This window comes from Geotrypetes seraphini, chromosome 3 (assembly GCF_902459505.1).
Source record: "Geotrypetes seraphini chromosome 3, aGeoSer1.1, whole genome shotgun sequence".
NCBI lineage: Eukaryota > Metazoa > Chordata > Amphibia > Gymnophiona > Dermophiidae > Geotrypetes > Geotrypetes seraphini.
The window spans coordinates 360,901,305-360,926,563 of NC_047086.1; the positions used below are offsets into that span (position 1 = coordinate 360,901,305).

At 44.2% G+C, this 25,259-nt stretch overlaps 1 protein-coding gene across 4 annotated transcripts in view; it reads right to left on the minus strand.

Annotated features, from left to right (window-relative positions):
• Positions 1–25,259, minus strand: part of CAPN8 (calpain 8) — a 210,177-nt gene that overhangs the window by 131,553 nt on the left and 53,365 nt on the right. For 2 of the 4 annotated variants that reach the window (XR_004538661.1, XM_033935861.1), the window contains exons 1-2: positions 20,166–20,402; positions 9,746–9,815 (exon numbers count right to left, since the gene is read on the minus strand). Coding sequence is in view for 3 of the 4 variants with exons in the window: in XM_033935861.1 (XP_033791752.1) it covers positions 9,746–9,815; positions 20,166–20,402 (307 nt within the window). In the remaining variant the exon portion in view is untranslated. Of the gene's footprint in view, positions 1–9,745; positions 9,816–20,165; positions 20,406–25,259 lie in introns of those variants that run through there. The other 2 variants (XM_033935864.1, XM_033935863.1) reach the window with 2 other exon arrangements.

The window sequence follows — 25,259 nt, forward strand, 5'->3', positions numbered from 1 at the left end:
GGTAAGCGCAGGTATCGGTGGGTGGCTTATTTGCGGGGGGGTGCCTTATTTTACATTTTTTTCTAAAAAGGGGGGGCTGTCTTATTTGATGGCCCTGCCTTATCATCGGGGAAACACGGTATGTCCTTCTGCTCACACCTCTGTTCCTGAAACCTGTATAGGGTTAAATAGACTCAGAAGACTGGGTAAGGCAAGAAAACCTTTCTGCTTACAGACTATCATCTTGTCCTCGTTACATTTTTGCATAAAATCGATAATACATTTGTTGACATAAGCCTGTGTGCCTGTCTGCGGTGTTCTTTGCTCACATGTTTAAAGACAATAGACTGTTTTCAGTCCAATTCTTTATATCTGAGTTAGCTAACCATTGGACTCCTGAGGAAGGCATGTTCGCCGAAACACGGACTGTGTAGGGTCCGGTTGGATTTTTATCACTGTATTTTTTATCATTGTACTTTTTAAATTGCATTTTCATATTTTTATATGTCAGTGTATAATAAATTATCTCCAGAACATCTGTATCCACAGTTTTTTGTTTTTGTTTTCATCAGAGTACCTGAAGAAACAGCTGTTAGGATGGGAGGACATAAGAGAAGTGGAAAGACAGTGGTCTAAGCTGAAAGGAGCGATAAAAATGGCTACAGACCTTTATGTGAAGAAAATAAATAAAAACAAGAAAAAAAGGAAACTGACATGGTTCTCCAAACTAGGGGTGGAGAAAATAAAAGCAAAAGAGTTGGCATTAGTGAAATATAAAAGAACCCAAGATAAGGAATGCAGAAAGGACTACAGCGTGAAACTGAAAGAAGCCAAGAGAGAGATAAGTCTGGTGAAAGCACAGGCAGAAGAACAAATGGCTAAAAATGTAAAAAAAGGGAGTCAAAAATTTTTTGAGCTATATTAGTGAAAGGAGGAAGATGAAAAATGGAATTGCTAAAATAAAAGATGCTGGGAGAGTGACGAGGAAAAAGCAAACATGGTAAACAAATACTTCTGTTCTGTGTTCACGGAAGAAAATCCTGGAGAAGGACCGAGATTGTCTGGCAAAGTAACGTGAGAAAATGGAGTAGATTCTGTGCCATTCACGGAGGAGAGTGTTTATGAGCAACTTGGAAAAACTGAAGGTGGACAAAGCGATAGGACCGGACGGGATCCATCCCAGGATACTGAGGGAGCTCAGGGAGGTTCTGGCGGGTCCTATTAAAGACTTGTTCAACAAATCTCTGGAAACAGGAGTAGTTCCTGGGGATTGGAGGAGAACGGACGTAGTCCCTATTCACAAAAGTGGTCAAAGAGATGAAGTGGGAAACTACAGGCTGATAAGCCTTACTTCGGTTGTTGGAAAAATAATGGAAGTGTTGCTGAAAGAAAGGATAGTGTGCTTCCTTGAATCTAATGGGTTACAGGATCCGAGGCAACATGCCTTTACAAAAGGTAAATCGTGCCAAACGAATCTGATTGAATTTTTTGATTGGGTGACCGGAGAACTGGATCGAGGACATATGCTAGATGGTATTTACTTAGATTTCAGCAAAGCCTTTGATACTGTTCCTCAAACTTGAAGGGCTGAAGTTAGGACTCAAAGTAGTGAACTGGGTTTAAAACTGGCTGTTGGACAGACGCCAGAGGGTGGTGGTTAATGGAAGTCACTCGGAGGAAGGAAAGGTGAGTAGTGGAGTCCCTCAGGGTTCAGTGCTGGGGCCGATCTTGTTCAATGTTCGTGAGTGACATTGCTGAAGGATTAGAAGAAAAAGTTTGCCTTTTTGTGGATGATACCAAGATTTGTAACAGAGTAGAAGACACCGAAGAGGGAGTGGAAAATATGAAAAAGGATCTGCAAATGTTAGATAGATCTAAGTCTAATAAATGCTAGCATTGTAATCTGGAAGTAGGGACATTGGATCATTTACTTTTTTACTGTCCCTGTATTAAATTATTTTGGACGCAGGTTAACCGTTTACTTGAAAATCATGTTGCTTTGTCTTATGATACTATTCTGTTTGGCATGGCTATGAGGAAAAAAAGTCAAATTATCTTATAATAACAAACTTCTATTAATAATGACACATTACGGCTAATTGGAAAAATTATACAAATCTTAATTATTCTTTTTGGTGGAATTCACTTTGTCACATTTTTTAAATGGAAAGAGCAATTGCTGTACAGAAAGGTAATTATAACAACTTTATAAAGATCTGGTGGCCATTAGAGAATTATTGTAATGAATGAACATCTTTTTCCTTTCTGATGGATACATGTATTTTATTGGGGGGAGGGGGGAAATTGGATGATTAATATTTTTATTCAATGATTGGATTTCTGTTGAAGAATTGTTGGGTGGGGGTGAAGGGTTATAATTTCTATTTAATGGATTATATGTATAAGAATGTCAAGTGCTGTATATTTTATTAGTAATGTAATGTTTTAATATTAATCACTTGTTTGTCAGTTTTAAAATGAATAAAGAATTTATGAAAAAGGATCTGCAAAAGTTAGAGGAATGGTCTAATGTCTGGCAACTAAAATTCAATGCAAAGAATTGCAGAGTAATAATGCATTTGGGGATTAATAATTGGAAGGAACTGTATATGCTGGGAGCTGAGAAGCTGATATGCACGTACGGGAAGAGGGACCTTGGGGGCGATAGTGTCTGAAGATCTAAAGACGAAAAAACAGTGTGACATAAGAACATAAGCAGTGCCTCTGCTGGGTCAGACCAGGGGTCCATCATGCCCAGCAGTCCGCTCATGCGGCGGCCCACCAGGTCCAGGACCTGAATAGTAACTCTCTATCTATACCCTTCTATCCCCTTTTCCTTCAGGAAATTGTCAAATCCCTTCTTGAACTCCAATACCGTACCCTGTCCTATCACGCCATCTGGAAGCGCATTCCAGGTGTCCACCACCCGTTGGATGAAGAAGAACTTCCTAAAATTGGTTCTGAATCTGTCCCCTTCTAACTTTTCTGAATGACCTCTCGTTCTTGTAGTTTTCAAAAGCTTAAAGAATCTGTCCCTCTCCACTTTCACTATGCCCTTCATGACAAGGTGGTAGCTGCTGCCAGAAGGATGCTGGGCTGTATAAAGAGAGGCATAGCCAGTAGAAGGAAGAAGGTGTTGATGCCCCTGTACAGGTTGTTGGTGAGGCCCCACTTAGAGTATTGTGTTCAGTTTTGGAGACTGTATCTGGCGAAGGACATAAGAAGACTTGAGGAGGGCAACGAAAATGATAGGAGGCTTGCGCCAGAAGACATATGAGGAGAGATATGTATACCCTAGAAGAAAGGAGGGACAGGGAAGATATGATTCAGACGTTCAAATACTTGAAGGGTATTAATGTAGAACAAAATCTTTTCCAGAGAAAAGAAAATGGTAAAACCAGAGGACATAATTTGAGGTTGAGGAGTGGTAGATTCAAGAGCAATGTTAGGAAATTCTACTTTACGGAGAGGGTGGTGGATGACTGGAATGCGCTCCCGAGAGAGGTGATGGAGAGGAAAACAGTGAAGGAGTTCAAAGAAGCGTGGGATGAACACAGGGGATCTAGAATCAGAAAATAATAGTAAATATTGAACTAAGGCCAGTACTGGGTAGACTTGCATGGTATGTGTCTATATATGGCCTTTTGGTTGAGGATTGGCTGGGGAGGGATTCAATGGCTAGGAGGGTGTAGATGGTCTGGAGTGGGTGTAGATGGTCTGGCAGTTGGAACCCAAGCACAGTACCGGGTAGAACTTTGGATTCTTGCCCAGAAATAGCTAAGAATAAAAAATTTTAATTGAATCAGGTTGGGCAGGCTGGATAGGCCATTAGGGTCTTTATCTGCCGTCATCTACTATGTTACCTCAGACCCATTTAAAAAAAAAGACCCCCCCATCCCTCCCTCCCACCAATACCCCCAGTCATCCACCATCCTCTGTCCCGCAAATCCCCCTCCAACACCAAAAAACACCTGGTGGTCAGTGGGTCCCTCTAGAACTCCGTATCTGTTCATAGAAAAGTTCAGCAGTAGGGATGCCCACTCCCTCCTGCCTTAGGTCCACCTCTTTAAAATGGCAGCCCACCCCTGCCAGGTGCATCTTGAGATGCACTGGGAGGGGCTTGATACCATAGACCTAATGCCATTAGCTTATTACCACAGGCCCCTCCCACTACCAGTGAATCCAACTTAGATGGTACAAATAACTGCTGGAACTCAGAAGCCATCGGATACAATTCCATCATGGCTCTAGCAACCCTTAAAGGGTTCTCTGGCATCATGGTGATCTCTGGATGCAAAGGAAAATGTGGACTGGGTCTTAGAGCTGCTCATAAGAGAAATTTGAGCCTTGGAAGTCTGTGACAGTTCCCAATTTAACTCTCTCAAAGACACTGTAATGATTTCCATTAAATCCACCAGTTTAAACAGTCTGTACCCCTTTGGGTCCTCTCCCTGGTCCAGGGCTGCCAGACTCTTGGCTGGTAGCGCCCATCTGTCACCCAGAATCCTCTAAACTTGAGGATTCACTTTGCGGAAGCCAAGGAAACAATCTTGACCCCCAATTCCCACCCAGTCATCCCAGTCCTTTTCTGACTGGACCTCTGATTCCTGTGGAGTACCTTTCTACAACGGACTAGCCCTCTGTGAGGGAAATATTTTCCTGAACAGCCACCGGTGCACTACCAGGCTGTGCAGATGACCCTTTATATTTCATATATAAGCTTTAAATCCCTGAACTGGATCTCCCTAGGACCTCTGTACTGACACTGTATTCCGAGGCATCTGTGCATCTGCATTTTGCTGCCGACACCAAGTCACTATTTGAAGGCTCTAGGAGAGATTTTTGACCCAACATTTGAGCATCCTGTGACTCCAAGACCCTGAGGGAAACAGAGGGGGCTAAACTCAGTGCTCCTACCCTCCCCTCACATGCCCGGTTGCATATGGCATACACGCTCCTCAGCCGGCCATCCAGCACAAAAATGAAATGATACAAGGGCAGAAATGCCTGGGGAGTCCATAGAAATCGTTTAGTATCTAAACTAGGCATTTTGAGGCACAAAGAGGCTTTTAAAATAAAATTGGGAAATCCAAAATGGCCACCGCTGTAGCATTCTGACGCCATAAAATGGGCAGGGAGAGCTATATAAAACTTTCAAAAAATCAGAAAAGGATTTTGGAGGAGGGGAACCCTATAGGAAGTCCCAGAGACCCTCAAAAGTCTAGTTCTATGGGTTAAGCTACCGGGAGGAACTAGAGCAGACATAAAATTGGGACTGTACTATCGCCCACCTGGACAATCGGAAGAAATCGACCAGGACCTGGAGGCTGAACTGAGGCAGGTATGCAAAAGCAGAAGTGTGGAGGTGATGGGGGACTTCAACTACCCTGGGATAGACTGGAGTATCGGGCACTCAAACTGCACGAGGGAGACCAAATTCCTGGAGGCCACGAGGGACTGTTTCATGGAACAGCTGGTCATGGAACCAACACGGGGAGATGCCACTCTTGACCTAATCTTCAACGGACTAGGGGGACCCGCAAAAGAGTTGGCGGTACTAGCCCCACTAGGAAACAGCGATCACAACACGATCCATTGCAGGCTAGAAATTGGATCATCAAAGGTGAAAAGAACCACAACGACAGCACTCAACTTCAAAAAAGGGAATTATGAAGCCATGAGGAAAATGGTGGGAAAGAAACTCAACGGCAACACAAGGAAGATGGAGTCCGTAGAAAAAGCCTGGATCCTACTCAAGGGCACGGTGCACGAAGCACAGAACCTGTGCGTCCCCAAGTTCAGGAAAGGGTGCAAAAAAATAGAACAAAAAACCCAGTGTGGATAACAAAAGCAGTGAAAAAGGCGATAAATGACAAGAAAGCATCGTTCAAAAAAATGGAAAAAGGACCAAACTAAGGACAACCAAAAGGAGCACAAAGAACACCAGAGGGAGTGTCACCGAGTGGTTAGGAAAGCAAAAAGAGAATATGAAGAGAGACTGGCGGGGGAAGCAACAAACTTCAAATCATTCTTCAGTACGTTAAGGGGAAGCAACCAGCAAGGGAGGAAGTGGGACCCTTGGATGATGGAGACAAAAAGGGAGTGGTAAAAGAGGAAAAAGAGATAGCTGACAAGTTAAGAGTTCTTCACGTCAGTCTTCACGAGGGAGCACACAACCAACATCCCGGAACCCGAAGAAATCATAAATGGAGATCAGGATGATAAACTGGTCAAACTAGAAGTGAGCCGAGTGGACGTCCTCAGGCAGATAGACAGACTAATGAGCGACAAATCGCCAGGTCCGGACGCCATTCACCCAAGGGTACTCAAGGAACTAAGGAACGAAATAGCAGAGCCACTTCGACAAATATGCAACCTATCCTTAAAAACTGGAGAGGTTCCGGAGGACTGGAAAATAGCAAATGTCACGCCCATCTTCAAGAAGGGTTCAAGAGGTGACCCAGGAAACTACAGGCCGGTGAGCTTGACCTTGGTCCCGGGAAAGATGATGGAAGCGCTGATTAAGGACAGCATCTGTGAGCACATCAAAAACAATGGGCAGCTAAAGTCGAGTCAGCATGGCTTCTGCAAGGGTAGATCATGCCTCATAAACTTGTTGTACTTCTTTGAGGGGGTAAACAGCCAGGTGGATAAAGAGGAATCCATAGACATCATTTACCTTGACTTTCAAAAAGCCTTCGACAAGGTACCACACGAAAGACTGCTTAAGAAGCTATGGAATCACGGAGTGCAAGGGAAGGTCCACCAATGGATCAAAAACTGGCTGGCAGACAGGAAACAGAGGGTTGGAGTAAAGGGCCATTACTCAGACTGGCAATGGGTCACGAGCGGAGTTCCGCAAGGGTTGGTGCTGGGACCGCTCCTGTTCAATATATTTATTAACGACCTGGAGGCGGGAACAAAATGTGAGGTCATTAAATTTGCGGATGACACCAAACTATACAGCAGGGTTAAAACCACCAAAGACTGCGAAGATCTCCAAAAGGATCTGACGACACTGGAAGAGTGGGCCAAAAAGTGGCAAATGAGCTTCAACATAGGGAAATGCAAGGTCATGCATGTAGGGAAAAAGAACCCGATGTTCACTTACAAAATGGGGGGATCACCGCTAGGGGTAAGTAACCTTGAAAGAGACCTGGGAGTGATGGTAGACACAACATTGAAGACGTCGGCGCAGTGCACCACAGCCTCAAGGAAAGCAAACAAAATGTTGGGTATCATTAAGAAGGATATCACGACCAGGACGAAGGAAGTCATCCTGCCACTGTATCATGCAATGGTGCGCCCGCATCTGGAATACTGTGTCCAGTACTGGTCGCCGTACCTCAAGAAGGACATGCTAGTACTTGAGGGAGTCCAGAGAAGAGCAACTAAGCTAATAAAGGGTATGGAAAACCTCTCATATACTGACAGACTGAAAAAGCTGGGGCTGTTCTCCCTGGAGAAGCAGAGACTTAGAGGAAACATGATAGAAACCTTCAAGATCCTGAAGGGCATAGAAAAAGCAGACAGGGACAGATTTTTCAAATTATGGGGAACCACAAGTACAAGGGGGCACTCGGAGAAATTGAAAGGGGACAGGTTTAGAACAAACGCTAGGAAGTTCTTTTTCACCCAGAGGGTGGTGGATACATGGAACGCACTTCCGGAGGCTGTGATAGGCAGGATCACGTTACAGGGCTTCAAAGAAGGTTTGGATAGGTTCCTAGAGGACAAAGGGATTGAGGGGTACAGATAGGAGTAGAGGTAGGTTATAGGGATAGGAGTAAGAGGTAAATTATAGAAATAGTCAGGGACCACTGCTCAGGCAATAGGCCTGATGGGCCGCCACGGGAGCGGACCGCTGGGTGAGATGGACCTCTGGTCTGCCTCAGCGGAGGCAACTTCTTATGTTCTTATCTCAAAGTCTCCCATAGACAGTAATTGTCTACTCATAGAACTGTTTGCTGATGTGCCTGCATCAGCTCACACTCCAGCTAGACAATGGAGATTTCTGCCTCAGACAAACATATAGGATTTAGCCACTTGTCTCTTCAGGCTGCCTTTTAAAAAGGCTCTGAGAGCCTGAAACCCTCGACCCCACTAGCTTTTGGTGGAGAGGAGTGATGCAGCCATATCCCACTAAAGTCTTCAGGTCCAACATGGGGCCAATCAGCCTGTGCTTAAGCACCTAATAAATCAATGGCAAGCCGAGCTCCCAGGGGAACACATACTGAGATATCCTAAGAATTAGTGCAGGCTGGCTAGGTAGATGCCTTGTGAAAGTGTTGCCTCCTCCCCAGTTATAGCTATCTGATCCAGAGGCTGTATCTTCTTCCAGGAAGAGCTGTCCCAGAAATCCTGAGAAACTTTGTAGTGCCAGGAATCTTCAAAAGTTGGATTTAAAAAACCTGAAAATAATAAATCAGATGCATAGCAGATGAAAAGACAATCTTCTTAACAAATTTGCAGAAGGAAAAACTGAGGAGTTGAAGCACTGCCCAGTGACACAAGGTGGCAGAGTTTAAAAATGTAGATGACACTTTCTGCAAGCCTCGCGGGTGAAGGGAAAAAATCTACCTGTCAAGATTCGCATCTCTTTTGGATTGAATACACGATTCAATATGAGATAGTGAGCTAGTGCTCTTCAATCAAAAATTCTCAAACTTCTTATCTCCATGGAGTAGTTTAACTGCCTTGTTTTGGACAAGTTGTATCCCTTTCAGTTAGTAATGTGGTAGTCCCTGCAATAGGGAATTACAATAATCAGTTCTAGACATTGTAAGCAACGTATGGATTAACAGTCTTCCATCAAAAATTATAATTAAAACACATTCCAGTTGTTTTTTTCCTTAGTCATCGGTGTGTCTAAATTCCACCAGTCATATGACAAGGTTTCCTCATGCTGTTTTCTGTAGCTGCAAAAGGAACCACGACTGGAACTCCTGTTACCTTATGCCTCTGGGCCAATCAGAGTCTTAGGCTCCTCCCCAGTGCATTTGCAGAGGGGCATAAGGCTCTGACTGGCCTAGATGCATAAGGCCCCACCCATAGGAGGGGCCTTATACAGCTTGGGCCAATCAGATCCTCAGGCCTATGCCCGGTGCATCCCACGATGCACCTGGGAGAAGAAGGCCCACCATTTTGAAGATGCGGGCCAGCTAGCCAGAGGGAGTAGGCATCCTTCTAACCAAGGTAAGGGGGAGAAGGCGGGCATCATTGGAGTCACGAGCGGGAGACTATGTGGTGGCAGGAGAGCATGGTCATCTCCCGCTGCCGAGGAGGGTTCGGGGGTGTGTGTTTCTTGGCAACAGAAGAGATTGTGCATCTCTCCCACTGCAGGGGTGGGTGGGAGGGTGGTTTTGCGTGGCAGTGGTAGAGCGTGGGCATCTCTCCTGCCGCCAAGGGGTACTGGGGGGGTATTAGTTGGCAGTGGGAGTAGTACTGTCTGGTAGAGGGTTACTTGTCCTGGCAGCTCAATTTTTTGTTTTTTTGTGTTTATTTTGCACATATGCCCATCGCTATCACCAGCGATGGGCACATGCAAACTTAGCGAATTTTCATTATGCTCCACCAACCTCATTTGCATGAGCGTTGTTTGGAGAATAACTCGCTTTTTTAAATCAGTACTATAATGGCTGCGACAGCAGCCCATTTTTTAATGTGGATTTTTGAGAATCTAGCCCCCAGACATCTTCATCTTTTTCCCCAATACAGATTTTCACACTGGCAATTTTAGCACTTTAAGATGCTCAAAGGAACTTACCTAGGGCGCCCTGTCGAATGTCTGTACGAGTGGCTCCTCCCAGAATAAACTGAGGGTTGGGACACAGATCCTGGACAAAATTAGAAAAAGCACACAGGTTACACTAATGGTAACATTTGCAGCATCTGACTACACATTTACAAAAGTCTACACCAGATGTCATACAAATGGTGTAAATCAAAAAGAATGGTCACTGAAACAAGAAAGCATTTTCAAAGTCTTGCCTTTAAGTAATTCAGTTACATTGCCTTCACAAAGTGTGTATGAAACATGTTAATTGAAAGTTCATTCCATAGCTCTTAAGTTCACTTTTCAACACTATTTCTTTGAGATCTTGAAAATACCAGAACAGTCCTGTTTTCTTATAGTAAAGGTGTATTATTTGCCATCTGGGGTTAAAAAACCTACAAATCAAGAAATAGCTTCAGGAGCTAATACCTCTTTTACAAGCTGATGCTCAAAACCGAAACGCAAGAGCCGGAAAATACTGTGGGAAAAGCACAGGAAAAAAACCCTCAATGTTCAGAACTAATAGCATGCAAATTATACTGTCACAGGGAACCTCCTGTGAAGGCAAAAGAATCCTTGCAGTGCCCCAGAATTGATGAGCAAAGTAGGGAATTGTCCCAGGAGAAAACAGTAGATAAACCTAAAATTTCACCTAGGGCATTGCCAAGAAAGAAAATGCCTTTGCATAGCAGTGCACAGAAGGAGGTAGGGACTCACCATGCCTGTTTACCTTTGTCTAAGCAGCAAGTGAAAAGCAAGGTAACAGGACTACAAATCCCATCAAGCCAAGGACAGAGAATTCCTAAAGCCAGGACTGGAACAGCTCCAGGACCGAGCAAACCCAGAACTGGTTTGAGCCAGCTCAACAAGCACCTGAGCTCAGAATTAGTCAGAACTAAGGGCACACTTGCATTCCAGCACAGGCAGTTAGCCACTGAGAGAGAAAAGGGTGGGGCTACTAGTTTCAGGCAGCCCACACTGAGCCACACAAGAGGAACCCAGCAGGGAGAGAGAAGGGAACCAGACCTTCTCTGCCAGGAAACAGAAGTGCACCAGAGTCTTATACTCCAGAAGGGCAGGTAGGACCAGGACGGATTAAAGGATAGGCCTAGTAGGCACAGGCCTAGGGCCCGAAATGGTCAGGGGGCCCGCTAATACGGTGCTTTAGGGCCATTTGGGCATCTCCCTCACCCTCGCTGGATTCGCAGCAGAGTCATCGCCCCAGCCCCCCCCCCCCCAGCGTCATCACCCAAGGTCCCCCCCAGTGTCATCACCCTGGGCCCTCCCTGCCGACCCTCTCACTGCGAGAAGACCGACAAACCTCCCTACAGCAGTCATCAGCAGCCACAGCACTCTAAACAGGCTGCTTCACAGTTCGAGGCCTTCTGCTGGTGATTCCCTCTGCTGCAGCACTGATGATGTCATCAGTGACACGGCAGAGGGAATCACCAGCAGAAGGCCGCAAACTGTGAAGCAGCCTGTTTAGAGTGCTGCGGCTGCCGAGTGCTGGAGGGAGGATTGTAGGTCATCTCACAGTGGGAGGGTTGGTGGGGTTCATATGGAAGGGAGAGCTAAATGTTCCTTTTCAGAGGGGCCCCAGCTGCCATGTCGGGGGCCTCTCTGAAAAGGAATATTTTGGCTAGGGGGGAGAAGCAGTCTGCCCTGGGTGGTTCAAGGTCTGGCATCTTTAACTTCTTCTGGCAGCAATAGCGTTTACAATTAGCTGCTATTGCCGGCTTCGGGCCTTCCTCTCTGCTGAGTCCTGCCTATTTTCTGTTTCCATGAAGGCAGGACCCGAAAGAGAAGAAGGCCTGAAGCTGGCAACATCAGCAAATTGTGGATGCTGCTGCTGCTGCCCAAAGAAGTTCATGACGCCAGGCCTTGGAGCACCCACTTAGGGGCTACACTGCCGACCAGGGACAGGGTGACAGAAGGAGGAAAGGGAGCAGAGAGGGAGACAACTGCTGCACTCAATTGGAGGGAAAGGAAGGAATGAAAGGAGATGCCAAGGCATGGAGGGAAGGAGGAAGGTATGCCAGACCGAAGGAAAGGAAAGAGGAGATGTCAGAGCATAGGGGAGGGGGTGGTAACAGAGAGAGAGAAATGGAGATGTGGCAGAGCTGAAATCAATCATGTACAAAGGAGAGACGGGGCACAGGATAGACAGTTTATGGAAGGAGCATAGAAAGAGGGAAGATGCCATATGGAATGAGTAGAGGGCAGACATTGGATGGAAGGGGCTGATGCTGTATGGAAGACAGAGAGAGGACACATGCTGGCTAGAAAGAAGAGAGTGAAGACAAGATGATTAAAGCAGAAATGACAAAAGGTAGAAAATTTTTTTTTTGGTTGCTTTAGAATAAAACAGTATTGTAGTTGTATTGAAAAAACTTTTATTAACAGAAAATAAGGTAATCTTTTTATTGGACTAATTTTAATATATTTTTTTTAATAACTTTTAGCGATCAAAACCCCCTTTCTCAGGTCAGGACAGTATAATGTAACAGCAGTATACTATATTGACCTAAAGAAGGTGGCTATGGCCTCTGAAAGTTAATTGAAAAATGGATTAATCCAATGAAATATGATATTCTTATTTTAATTTTTGTTTTATTTCTATTTGTTAATTTGTAAAGTGGTGATTGTTTGTCAGTTTCTTCAAATTTACATCTGCTATATTTATATTTTACAGAGTATTAAGGGGCTATGTGTCATTGTTTCTGTGGTGTTTCATTGTATGCAATTTGGCTTTTTGGCAGTTCTACTGGGTGAGGGTGTATCTGTGTTCTGTGTGTATGAAAGACATGGTTTTCTGTTAGCGTTGCCAAGCCTTGTTTGGCGAAATGCATTGGGCATGGTTCTTGGGAGCACCTTAAATAAACCCGATTTGAATATCCTTATTTTTTGCTGATCTTCTTTTGTTTCATGTTGGATTCTTTGGTGGACTGCTTGCCTTGTTGTTTCATTACAAGTTAACATACATGGAGTGGAACATACAAAAGGAGTTACAGATTTGGTTGTTTATATGTACATACACATGGGTTACAGTTGGTTGACGTAGAGTGAGGCAGTTGAGAGGCACTGTAAAGCAGTTACTTACCGTAACAGTTGTTATCCAGGGACAGCAGGCAGCTATTCTCACATATGGGTGACGTCACCGATGGAGCCCGGATGCGGACAGCCTCGCAAGAAGACTGCTTGTAGAAACTTAGAAGTTTCGAGTCAGCCGCACCGCGCATGCGCGAGTGCCTTCCCGCCCAGCACAGGGAGAGTCTCCTTAGTTCAGATAGCTAGCAGAGAAGCCAACCAGGGGAAGCGGGTAGGTTGTGAGAATAGCTACCTCTGGGTGCTGTCAATCATCAGGGAAGGATACTCTCTTCATTTCACTCAGGTTCCACCAGAGCTTCCTCCAAGAGAGTATCCTTCCAGTCCATCCCAGACCACCCTTCTTCTTCAGGAAGCTCAAGCTCTGCTTTGTCTCTGTGCCATCGAACCAGTTCCTTTGGAACAGCAGAACAAGGGGTTTTACTCCCGTTACTTCCTTGTTTCGAAGAAGACGGGCGATCTGCGACCCATTCTGGATCTCAGGGCTCTCAACAAATTTTTAGTCAAAGAAAAATTTTGCATGTTGTCCCTGGCGTCCCTTTACCCCATCTAGATCAGAATGACTGGTTATGCTCATCAAAAAAATAAGAAGACTTGGATGAAGCAATAGAAGCCGCTGAGTCCTTGAGGAGTGGAAGCGGAGACCTGGATTGAGGAGTCGATGGTCTAGTAGAGCTGGAAGGTGTAGTGTAGGTGTAGATCAAGGCTTAGTTGAAGAAGGACGCTCTTTGGAAGAAGAGCTATGCCTGCAGGTATGCCTCAAGGTAGGTCTCGATCGACGACGAGAGTGGTGCCTGGAAGCAGGTCTTGAGGATCGAGGAGAATTCGCTTCAGAGATGGAAGCAGATGTTGCCAAAAAGGAATGGATAGGGCTAGAAGCTGTAGATCAAAGCTCAGGAGGCTTGGTGGAGGAATCTTGAGGCACTCCCAAAGACTCTGCTCTTTATATGGAGTGTGAGGATTCCTGTCGAGGCACTTGCAAAGAATCTACTCCTTGCTTAGAGTGCACAGATACCAGACCAGACACTCGCAAAGACTCTGCTCCCTGCATAGAGTGTGAAGTCTCAGCCCGAGGCATAGGAAGAGGCTCGACCTCGCGGGAGTCTGCAGAATGTCCAGGCTGGATTAGAGTAGCAAGCTTCGGCCCCATTTTGGTTAGGAACTGAACAAATTGCTGCTCTAACATGGTCTGGAAGGAAGCCGGCAAGGTTGGATCCGCGTCTGAAACCGGGCCACCTGCTACGGCTAGAGGTTCCAAAGAAGCAATGGAAATGAGCTTCGACTTGGAAGTCTTAGGCACCTTAAGCACCACCGCTGGAACTTTCTACTGAGCTATCTGTCCTGAGGATCCAGGGGAAGATACAGCAGGTGTACTTGAAGCAAGAGCCGCCGCAAACGAGAAAGGCTTGATGATGCTCGAGGTCGGAGTCATGGAGGCAGGAGAACCCTCGGTAGAAGGCAGAACTGAGGCCGCTTTCGAAGACGAGGGTGTAACTGAATAGTCCATCCCAAAAAGCTTCTCCACTAAAATCTGACAACGTTTATGGGCACGAGGTTGAAGAGTAGCACAGCGCTCGCACAACTTCGGTTGATGGCCCGGCCCAAGGCAGTTAAGGCACCGACGGTGTGGGTCCATGAGGGAAATCGCCCGCTGGCACTGGCTACACTTCTTGAAGCCCGTTGCTGGCCGGGGCATAGGAGGAAAAATAACCGCAGCAAAGTTGAAGCCCCTGGGCTGCGGCTGAGCAGCTTGCCCCGCCAGTCGAACGGAAGAAATAAAATTTTTTTTAAAAAAATTAGAAATAAAAGAAAACAGCGATTCATGAAGAAAATAACACAAACCGCGGTGAGAAGGCACGAAGTAACAAAGTTGAACGCAGAGAGTCAAAGACAGACTTCTCGGCTCCGCGGAAAACTGAGAACTGAGGAGACTTGCTCTGCGCTGGGCGGGAAGGCACTCGTGCATGCTGACTTGAAACTTCTAAGTTTCTACAAGCAAGTCTGCTTGCGAGGCTGTCCGCATCTGGGATCTGTCGGTGACTTCACCTATATATGAGAATAGGCTGCCTGCTTGTCCTGGGATAAACTTGGTTATTAATATAGACTTATATTTCAGATAGTATTACTGCTTTACAATATATTTGAACCCTTTTATATATGTATGGAAAGGGTTCAGAGTTAAAGTCCTGGGTAAGTAGGTGGGAAGGAAGGGGGATTTGTTCAGAGATATTTGGGGGTTGCATAGAAGAAAAACTGTGCACTGGTATGCTAATCTTTGTTTTGAATTTAAAAAAAAAAGAAATACAAGGGGAAATGGGGTGTGGGTGGGGCAGGGGCAGGGCAGGGCCAGGGGGGCCCAGTGTACTTGTGTGCCTAGGGGCCCTCGAGGAATTAATCCTGCCCTGGGTATTTGATTGTGTTGGTCAATGGTGGCATTGCCACTACTAGTTCAAGAAATTTGAACCAGCAACAACATCGTCGTAGAGGTCACGCCTGATAGCTGTGCAATACCAGCCACAGGTGGGTCTCTTCTTAGTACAGGTTCCCAAGCCTGTAGTTTTGGTTTCTTCATTGAGGTTCCAAAGCCTTCAGTGGGTGTCTCTGTCTGGTTCCCAAGCCAGTAATTGGGAAGCTTAACCTAGGTTCCCAAGCCTAAGGTGGGTATCTTCTATTGGTTCCTAGGCTGAAGTTCTGACTGCTTTTATTATTCATTCATTACATTTTATTGAATTTACTAGTCTTTAAGCCCGTTACATTAACGGGTGCTAGAATAGATGTGTGTGTTTGTCTTTCTTTCTCTCTCTCTCTCCTTGGCCGCTTTCTGTCTGTCTGTCTGCCTTTCTTTTTCTCTCTCTCTCTCTCTTTCCTCAGCTGTCCACCACCACCCCTTGCCTGCTCCCCTGTCCAGCAGTAGCCCTTCTCCCTTCCTTTTACCTCCCCCCTGTCCGGCAGCACCTCTTCCCTGCTCCCCCTGTCAAGCAGTAGGCCTTCTCCCTTCCTTTTATACCCCCCCGTCTAGCAGCACCTCTTCCCTGATCCCCCTACCCAGCAGTAGGCCTTCTCCTTTCCTTTTGAGCCCCCCCTGTCCAGCAGCACCTCTTCCGTGATCCCCCTGTCCAGAGGTAGACCTTCTCCCTTCCTTTTACCCCCCATGTCCAGCAGCACCTCTTCCCTGATCCCCCTGTCCAGCAGTAGGCCTCTGCTGCCCCCAGTCTGTTAGTTTCAAACCTGGTGACAGCCCTACAGGAGAGAACAGGAGAAGGAGAACATGAAGCCCCCCCCTCAAGAGTTTGAACTACTCATAAATCCAAAAACATAACTCAGAAATACGCCATGGAGAAGAAAGAAACAAATATCAACTTTATCAGAAAAAAAACCATAATAAACTGTGGAACTCTGGGGAAAACCCCAAGTAACTATATACACTCAATATACAATGTCTTCCAATTTACATTAGCTGGCAGAAAGGTCAGCAGCACAGCCTTCAGATAGCAGGAAGTCCAGACAGGTGCATCAACAATGATGGGCGAGGGGTTCAGTATATCATCCTTATCTACTTGAAAAGCTATTATCAAGGTAAGAACCTAATCTCTTTTTCCGGTGCAATAAGGATGGTATGCTGAACCAAGAGACTTACCTAAATCCCAGTCCCAGAAATCCCAAGTAGGAGAGATAAGGCTACCCTCAAAATCAGGCTCCAAAGGAGGAGTTCTCTTGCGCTGCTACATTCACCCTATAAAATTTGGTGAAAGTATGAAGGGATGACCAAGTTAACTGCAAATTAACTGGTGGCAGCAGAAAGCAGGAAGAAGGAGGTACTGAAAGCAGTATTCAGTATTTCCAAACAATTAAAGCTGGAAGAATAACTTAGTAAAGTGATTCCAAAACCTTGTCCTGGAGCATCCCAACCAGTCAAGTTTTCATGCTATCCACAATGAATATTTATGAGAGAGATCTGCATGTAGTGGAGGCAGTACATGCAGATCTCACTTATGAACATTCTTTATGGATATCCTAAAATCCTGACTGGCTGGGTTGCCTTCAGGATCAGGTTTGGAAACCACTGCCTTAGTGCTTAGAGTAGTGGACAATGAAGTCAGGGCTCAAATTCTGATCCTCCTTGTGACCTTGGGCAAATCACTTCATGCTCCACTGCTTCTGGCACAAAGTTAGATTGAAGGATAGGAAAATACTAATTGTACCTGAATGTAATTTGCCTTGAACTACTACTGTGAAAGGTCTGAGCTAATTCCAAATAAATATATTTTTACTGAAATCTCACAGAAGCATCATATCATTCAGCACTTCAGCAGAACAGGTTTCCTGATATCTGCAGCTTGCAGGTATTTTAAATATAAAATATTCACCCACCACAATCCATATTAACAAATAAATATGGTAGATGTATGGTTCTCAGCCTAGATTACAGTAACAAATAATAATAATAAACAACTGTTTGCCTACTCCAGGAAAAAATAGACTGGCCCAGTTCTTGAGCTATAGCCACAAGATGTAATTTATTACACCTAAAATTGCACATACTACTAGAGGAACCGAACTAAGATGAACAACCTATATGAGGTATGTATTTTATTTAACATATTTCTATACATCTTCTCTGATCAAAAAACATGGGAGTGTCAATGCATAACAGATTGACCATTGTCAAGAACAGAGTTATGGGTTAAACCTGTGGGGGAAATAATGAAGCACCTTTTGAAAGCAAGCACCACAAAAATTGGATAGTAGGTGTTGGCAGAAATCACCTCTGCCCTGAATATCTTCTGTCCTTGCGCACTGAGATGATGCTTTATCATATATTATGCTCATATAGGGGTCCTTTTACTAAGGCGTGCTAAATCGGTTAGCGCGCCTTAGTAAAAGGATCCCATAGTGACTTCCTTAAACTAAAGTTCAACCCAAAGTGGTTTACAAAGTAATTAAATGCACAAACAATACAATCACAACAACATCAATAATCTAAAAATACTGTACATCTAAGAAAAATAATATTGCCATCCTGCAAACCCTATGTCGGCATCATCCCTCCTAATCACAGTTCCAGCCAAAATAATGAAAGCATGATAAGCCCCAAATGTCCTGATCACTTGTCAATCACCCTCTCCCATCTATACATGACATACAGTATCAATGCAAGAGTGCAAGCACAGAACAGTGGTTCAAATTTACCCCACGGTACTGTTTCTTTTGCAATAATAAAATTAAAAATGTATATTTTATAAAGGACTTGGAAATGTAAAATTCATCGTTGCTTTTCAAATGTCAAGTGTCTTTCTTTTTACTGTCACCTGTCACTTATTTGGCTGCCACATCTTGTCAACTCAAACAACAAGAGACGCCAGCAGTATTACCTGCCAAGTTCATACCTGCCAAGTTCAGGATTCTACAGGACTGGGCCGGTGACTGGCTCTTCTCCCAGTAAATGACATATACACCCATAGCAAACAGTGGCCGGTGATTTCATGATCTACCCAGCCCAGGTATAACGACAGGACAAGCAATGCACGCTACATGCCTCCCAAAGCTTTCTCTGTGTGTGTAAATTCTTTGGTTTGTCCTGAAACATGCTACTTTGAATGAAGTAACTTGATTTGAAACAAATATTCAGACGTGATCCTTGGAAGCCACATAGGTCTTTGTTATCTTTGGTCACAGCAGAAGGGGCCTAGGTGGCATTAGAAGCTCATCACTAGCTCATCACTACTGAAACCTCTTTGGCTAATTCTTCAGCTGTTCCAACATCAGAGCCTCTAAGGCACAGGTGTCAAAGTCGGTCCTCGAGGGCCAGAATCCAGTCGGGTTTTCAGGATTTCCCCAATGAATCTGCATGAGATCTATTTGCATGCACTGCTTTCAATGCATATTCATTGGGGAAATCCAGAAAACCCGACTGGATTCCGGCCCTCGAGGAGGGACTTTGACACCCCTGCGAATCCAGTTTCTTAGGGATGAGAAAAGCTCAAAAGCTTGAGCACAACAGAGGCTGTTTTTAATTAATCTGTCTGGACCACTAGTTTCCTCCTTTTCCTGAGGCTTCCCACTAAATGACCATTGGCCCCCATGAGTTTTTCTCCACAACAAATTAAGATCTTTTCTACAGTTTTAATATTTGCTGCCCTTGGTTAATTCATCGTGCAGGGGTCTTCAAGCCGGTCATTGGGACACACCCAGCCAGTAGCTTTTCAGGAGACCCACAATGAATATGCATAAGTTTGGGTGCACTCCTTCCACTGTATGCTAATCTATCTCATGCATATTCATTGCAGGTCTCTTGAAAACCTGCCTAGCAAGGTGTGTCCTAGGGAATGGGTCGAGAACCTCTGATCTAGTGAGCTTTGGAGTAATGCAGTGGGTCTCAATCCAGTTCTTGACACACCCAGCCAGCCAGGTTTTCAGGACACCCACAATGAATATGCATGAGATAAATTTCCCCTGCACTGTTTCCAATGTATGCAAATCTATCTCATGTTCATTGTGGGCATCCTGAAATCTATCTTATGTACATTGTGGGCATCCTGAAAAACTGAATGGCTCAGTGTGACCCCTGGAGTAATGTGATCAAACTTTGCCTTCCCGGTAATCAAATGGGCAGCCGTATTTTAAGAAAGCTTAGTTGGGAGAGGCTCTGTTTAGGCGGTCCCTGAAACAGTGACTTGTAATAACCCAATCTACTGATTCAGTAGCTAGAACAGCCTTCACCAAATTTGCACAAGAAAGAGAAAAGGCCGTCTTATGAATAGTCCTTAAGTGATTAAAAAATGTGATAGAATTGAAATAATCTAGGAAGAAAACAATGGCTTAGACTGTGAGCCCTTCAAGGACAAAAAATACCCACTGTACCCGATTGTACACTACTGTGATAGCTTTCAGGCTTGAAGGTGGCATATAAGAAACTGGGAAAAAATGCATCTAGTGCAACAGCAGTTCCTGGCTCCCTCTGCTCTTGTGTAATGCTTGCTAACCCCTCTGGGTGGCCCAGGGAGCAGAGGCCAGGATCAGGATTTGAACCCAGTTCTACTCCCACTGAACCACTGGTACAGTCTTTAAATGAACTTGTGGAGGGTACCAACTGGCTCCATGTCATCCAAGAAGGCTGGGCGAGTCCATGTTTTACTTAATGCCCTCTACAGACCTTGTCGTAATTTTTATGCATTTATTTAGGTATTTTTTTAAACTGCAAGTACAAGTCTATAGATGGAATGGCATAAAACCGGGACTGGCTAAGCCTCTTCATGGGGCTCTGCACTGCTGATCCCTAGACAAACAGAATAAAAGTTTTTCCTACCGTAGGCCGCTTCCAGATGATACCCTGTGTACTAGGCGCGTTTGGTCCCAGCGTCTGATAGCCAATGGCAGAAGGGCAGGCTGGGAACTCCTCATCCTTGAACAAAATCCTGGACTGAAGGCATCTCTTCCTCAGCACCTCAAAATCTTGATTTAAGTACTTGATGGCATTCGCTTTGGTGCCCAGCCCTTCGCTCACTGCCCTGTCCTTGACCAGTTTAGCTGTGATGCTTGCCATGGCTAGGAGCACTTTGAGCCTTCTAGCCACAAAGCAGAGGGGGAAGGCAGGTAACTGTATAAATACCTGATAAAGTGGTGTGACGTTAGCAGCAGCCTTATCTTGAAGCAGCCTGAGAAATCTATATTTTTATACTTCCTGGGAAGAGACCTAGTCAGATAGATTAGCATGCTAAATGTAAATATGTACTTAAGACAAGGGAAAATCAGGAGCTTAGTGTGAATAAGCCCTTGGAAATGGATAAGCATTGGGTTTTGGTGGAAGAGGTATTTATTTGGGACAAGTTGTGCTGAGAAACACGAGAAATAAATCCATTCATTGTACAAAATGCAAATCCTGTTGATGTATACTTATCTCATTATAGTCTCCTTTCTCTTCTTCCCCCATACTTTCCTTGAGTCTAACACAGATATTCAGGGGCTCTGGCTGGCTTAAGGTTGAAAGAGAGATTTCCACCTCTGAACCTGAGGCCTGCAATATCCTGGTAAAGCAAGCACTCTTGCAGATAGTTACTCTTCCCTCAGTGCTTGGCATTTTAAGGGAAATGAGAGGCACAGGATCTAGAGTTACCAGATTTTACTTCAGTAAAATCTGGAACCCCTAGACCTGCCCCCCCAGGCTCCCCTAGTTCCACCCATCCCTATCCCATTCTACCCCATTCCCCCCCACCCAATGCCTGCTCTCGTCAGGCAGGAGGGCATTTGTGCTCCTTCCTGACACGATTTCAAGGAAGCTTTTCAAAACCCGGACAAAGTGCCGGGTTTTAAAAAGCTGTCCAGACTCCCGGACATGTCCTCGAAAAGGAGAACATGTCGAGGGAAATTCAGATATCTGGTAACCCTAACAAGATTCAACTTTTGAAAATGATTCTGAACTCATAACTCACAACAAATTTCCCCTCACCCAGCAAAGAAAATAAAAAAAACAATACATCTGGTAGTGAAAGACCAGCCTGTTTCTAAATGTCAAGAGCAGGGCAGGTAATGTGGACAGATCAAAACCTAGGGTCCTGCTATTCTCTTCTCCCCCTTGCAGCTTGTCAGCATCATACTCTCTCTCCATTCAAAACATTCATAGCAACTTTTCTCCAAACAGTCCAGTCCTTCTCTTCCCTCAACCCATCTACACTACATTCTATTCCAAATTATTTTCCATTTTCCCCTAATTTCTTCTTCTTCCTTGCTTTTCCTTGTCCTCTTCCCCTCCTCCCTCTGCACCTTTTCAATTTTCTCCTCCTGCATAGACATAAATTGATGTTTTATGTTTGGGGGCAGGGAATTTAATAACTTTGCCTGCTCCATTCCTTAATTCTTTTTAGTCTGTTCTGCTTCTCATTTTCCCTTGACCAAGTCTTCTATTTCCCTTTGCTCCTTCTCAAACTCCAATGCACTTTTCCCTAGCTAGTTGACATTACATGCAGATTTGGCTCTTCCATCCCTTTACTGATTCCCACTTTTTACTCTCTTCTACAGCTGAGACTTCCTTTTGTTTGCAGATTTAATTCATCTTCAGTTCATGATTTGCTATTGACCACAGGCTTGGATCATTTCCATGTTCTGCTCGCCATCTCCAGAGAAAGAAAGGAGAGGTGCTACTGCTAGGTGATTTCAACCTGCCGGATGTGGATTGGAAAATTCTGTCTGCGGAATTGGAAAGAAGCAGAAAGATCATGGATGCCTTTCAAAATTCTCTCCTCAGGCAAATGGTGACCCATGAGGGAAGAAGTGATGCTGGATCTGGTGCTCACAAATGGGGAAAGCATCTCTAGCATCCAAGTTGGTACCCACCTGGGTGATCATCAAATAGTTTGGTTTGATATAACAGCTAAAGTGGAGGGTGGCCACACAAAACTCAAAGTCCTGGATTTCAAATGTGTGGATTTTAGTAAAATGAGGTAGTACCTGAAGAAAGAGTTGATAGGATGGGAGGATATAAGAGAAATGGAAAAACAGTGGTGCAAGCAGAAAAGAGCAATATAACTGATCACTGACCTTTATATGAGGAAAATAAAAAGCAAGAGAAAAAGTTTCAAGTTTATTAAAAATTTGTTGTACACGCAATGTCAAGTACTTCAATGCGTATGACAATTTAAAAATAGAAAACAAAAACCAATACGGTTTTCTAAAGAAGTGATGGAGTAAATAAAGGCAAAATAATTGTTTTTTTTGTATTTCACAAATAACTCAAGAGGAGAAGAGAAAGGAATACTAGACAAAATTGAAAGAAGCCATGAGAGAGATACAGAATTGGAAAGAAGCAGAAAGATCATGGATGCCTTTCAAAATTCTCTCCTCAGGCAAATGGTGACCCATGAGGGAAGAAGTGATGCTGGATCTGGTGCTCACAAATGGGGAAAGCATCTCTAGCATCCAAGTTGGTACCCACCTGGGTGATCATCAAATAGTTTGGTTTGATATAACAGCTAAAGTGGAGGGTGGCCACACAAAACTCAAAGTCCTGGATTTCAAATGTGTGGATTTTAGTAAAATGAGGTAGTACCTGAAGAAAGAGTTGATAGGATGGGAGGATATAAGAGAAATGGAAAAACAGTGGTGCAAGCAGAAAAGAGCAATATAACTGATCACTGACCTTTATATGAGGAAAATAAAAAGCAAGAGAAAAAGTTTCAAGTTTATTAAAAATTTGTTGTACACGCAATGTCAAGTACTTCAATGCGTATGACAATTTAAAAATAGAAAACAAAAACCAATACGGTTTTCTAAAGAAGTGATGGAGTAAATAAAGGCAAAATAATTGTTTTTTTTGTATTTCACAAATAACTCAAGAGGAGAAGAGAAAGGAATACTAGACAAAATTGAAAGAAGCCATGAGAGAGATACATCTGGCAAAAGTGGAAGAGCAAATGGCTAAAATGTAAAAAAAAAAAAAAAAAAAGGGTGACAAACATTTTTCAAGTATACTAGTGAAAGAAGGAAGGTGAAAAATGGAATTGTGAGACTGAAAGAAGCTACAAACCGCTATATGGAGGCTGATGAGGAAAAAGCTAATTTACTAAACAAATACTTATGCTCTATGTTCATAGAAGAAGGACCGCGATTGGCTGGCAAAGTTACACCTGAGAATGGAGTGCATACTGCACCATTTACGCAAGAAAGTGTTTATGAACAACTTGAAAAATTGAATTTGGACAAAGTCATGGGACCGGATAGCATCCATCCCAGGATATTGAGGGAGCTCAGAGAGGTTCTGGCAGGTCTTCTTAAAGATTTGTTCAATAAGTCCTTGAAGATGGGAGAGGTTCAGTGGGATTGAAGAAGAGATGTCATCCCCTTCTCAAAAGTGGTCACAGAGATGAAGCAGGAAACTACAGGCCGGTAAGCCTCACTTTGGTTATTGGGAAAATAATGGAAGCGTTGCTGATGGAAAGGATAGTGAACTTCCTAGAATCCAATGGGTTACAAGACCCGAGGCAGCATGGCTTTACTAAAGGTAAATTGTGCCAAATGAATCTGATTGAATTCTTTGACTAGGCGACCAGGGAACTGGACTGAGCCCGTGCGCTAGATGTAATTTACTTAGATTTCAGCAAAGCCTTCGACATGGTTCCACATATTAGGCTCTTGAATAAACTTGATAGGCAGAATTTGGGATCCAAAGTGGTGAACTGGATTAGAAACTGGTTGACAGAAGCCAGAAGGTGGTGGTGGTTAATGGAATTCACTTGGAGGAAGGAAAGGTGAGTAGTGGATCGATGTTAGGGATGATTCTGTTCAATATATTTGTGAGCAACATTGCTGAAAGATTAAGTAAAGTTTGCCTTTTTGTAAATTATACCAAGATTTGTAACAGAGTGGACACCCCAGAGGGAGTTTGAAAATATGAAAAAGTATCTACAAAAGTTAGAAGAATGGTCTAATGTTTGGCAACTGAGATTCAATGCAAAGAAGTGCAGAGTGCTACACTTGGGGAGCAGAAGTCCGAGGGAACCATATGTGCTAGGAGGTGAGAAGCTGATATGCACAGACAGTGAGAGGGACCTTTGGGTGATAGTATCTGAGAATCTGAAGGCAATGAAACAGTGTCAAGGTAGTGGCTGTAGCCAGAAGGATGTTGGGCTGTATAGAGAGAGGTGTAACCAGAAGAAAGGAGGTGATGATGCCCCACCTAGAGTACTGTGTTCAGTTTTTGAAGATGCATCAACTAAGGACGTAAAAAGACTTGAAGTGGTCCAGAGAAAAGTGACGAAAATGGTATGGGACTTGTGCCAAAAGATAGACAAGAAGAGACTGGAAGACCCGAATATGTATACTCTAGAGGAGAGGAGGGACAGGGGAGATATGATACAGACATTTAAATATTTGAAAAATATTAATATAGAAACAAATCTTTTCCAAAGAAAGGAAAATGGTAAAACTAAAGGGCATGAATTGAGGTTGCGGGGTGGCAGATTTAGGAGTAATGTTAGGAAATTCTTTTTCACAACGAGGGTGGTGGATGCCTGGAATGCTCTCCCAAGGGAGGTGGTGGAGATGAAAATTGTGATGGAATTCAAAAAAGCATGGGATGAACAGAGGATCTTTATTTAGAAAACAAATGGTATAAAACAAACTAAGGCTGGTACTGAGCAATCCTGCACAGTCTGTGTCCCTTATGTGGTGGTTTGGTTTAAGATGAGCTGGAGAGGACTTTGATGGAAGCTCCAGTGACAGGATGGTTAGGTTAGGCTGGAGTGAGCTTCAATGGTAATTCCAGCAGTGGGAACCTGACAACAGTACCAGGCAGACTTCAATGGTCTATTGCCCAGAAATATTAAAGGAAAAAAGATGATTTAGCAATGAATGTATATGAGTGTGACTATTGGGCAGACTGGATGGATCCTTTAGTTCTTTATCTGCT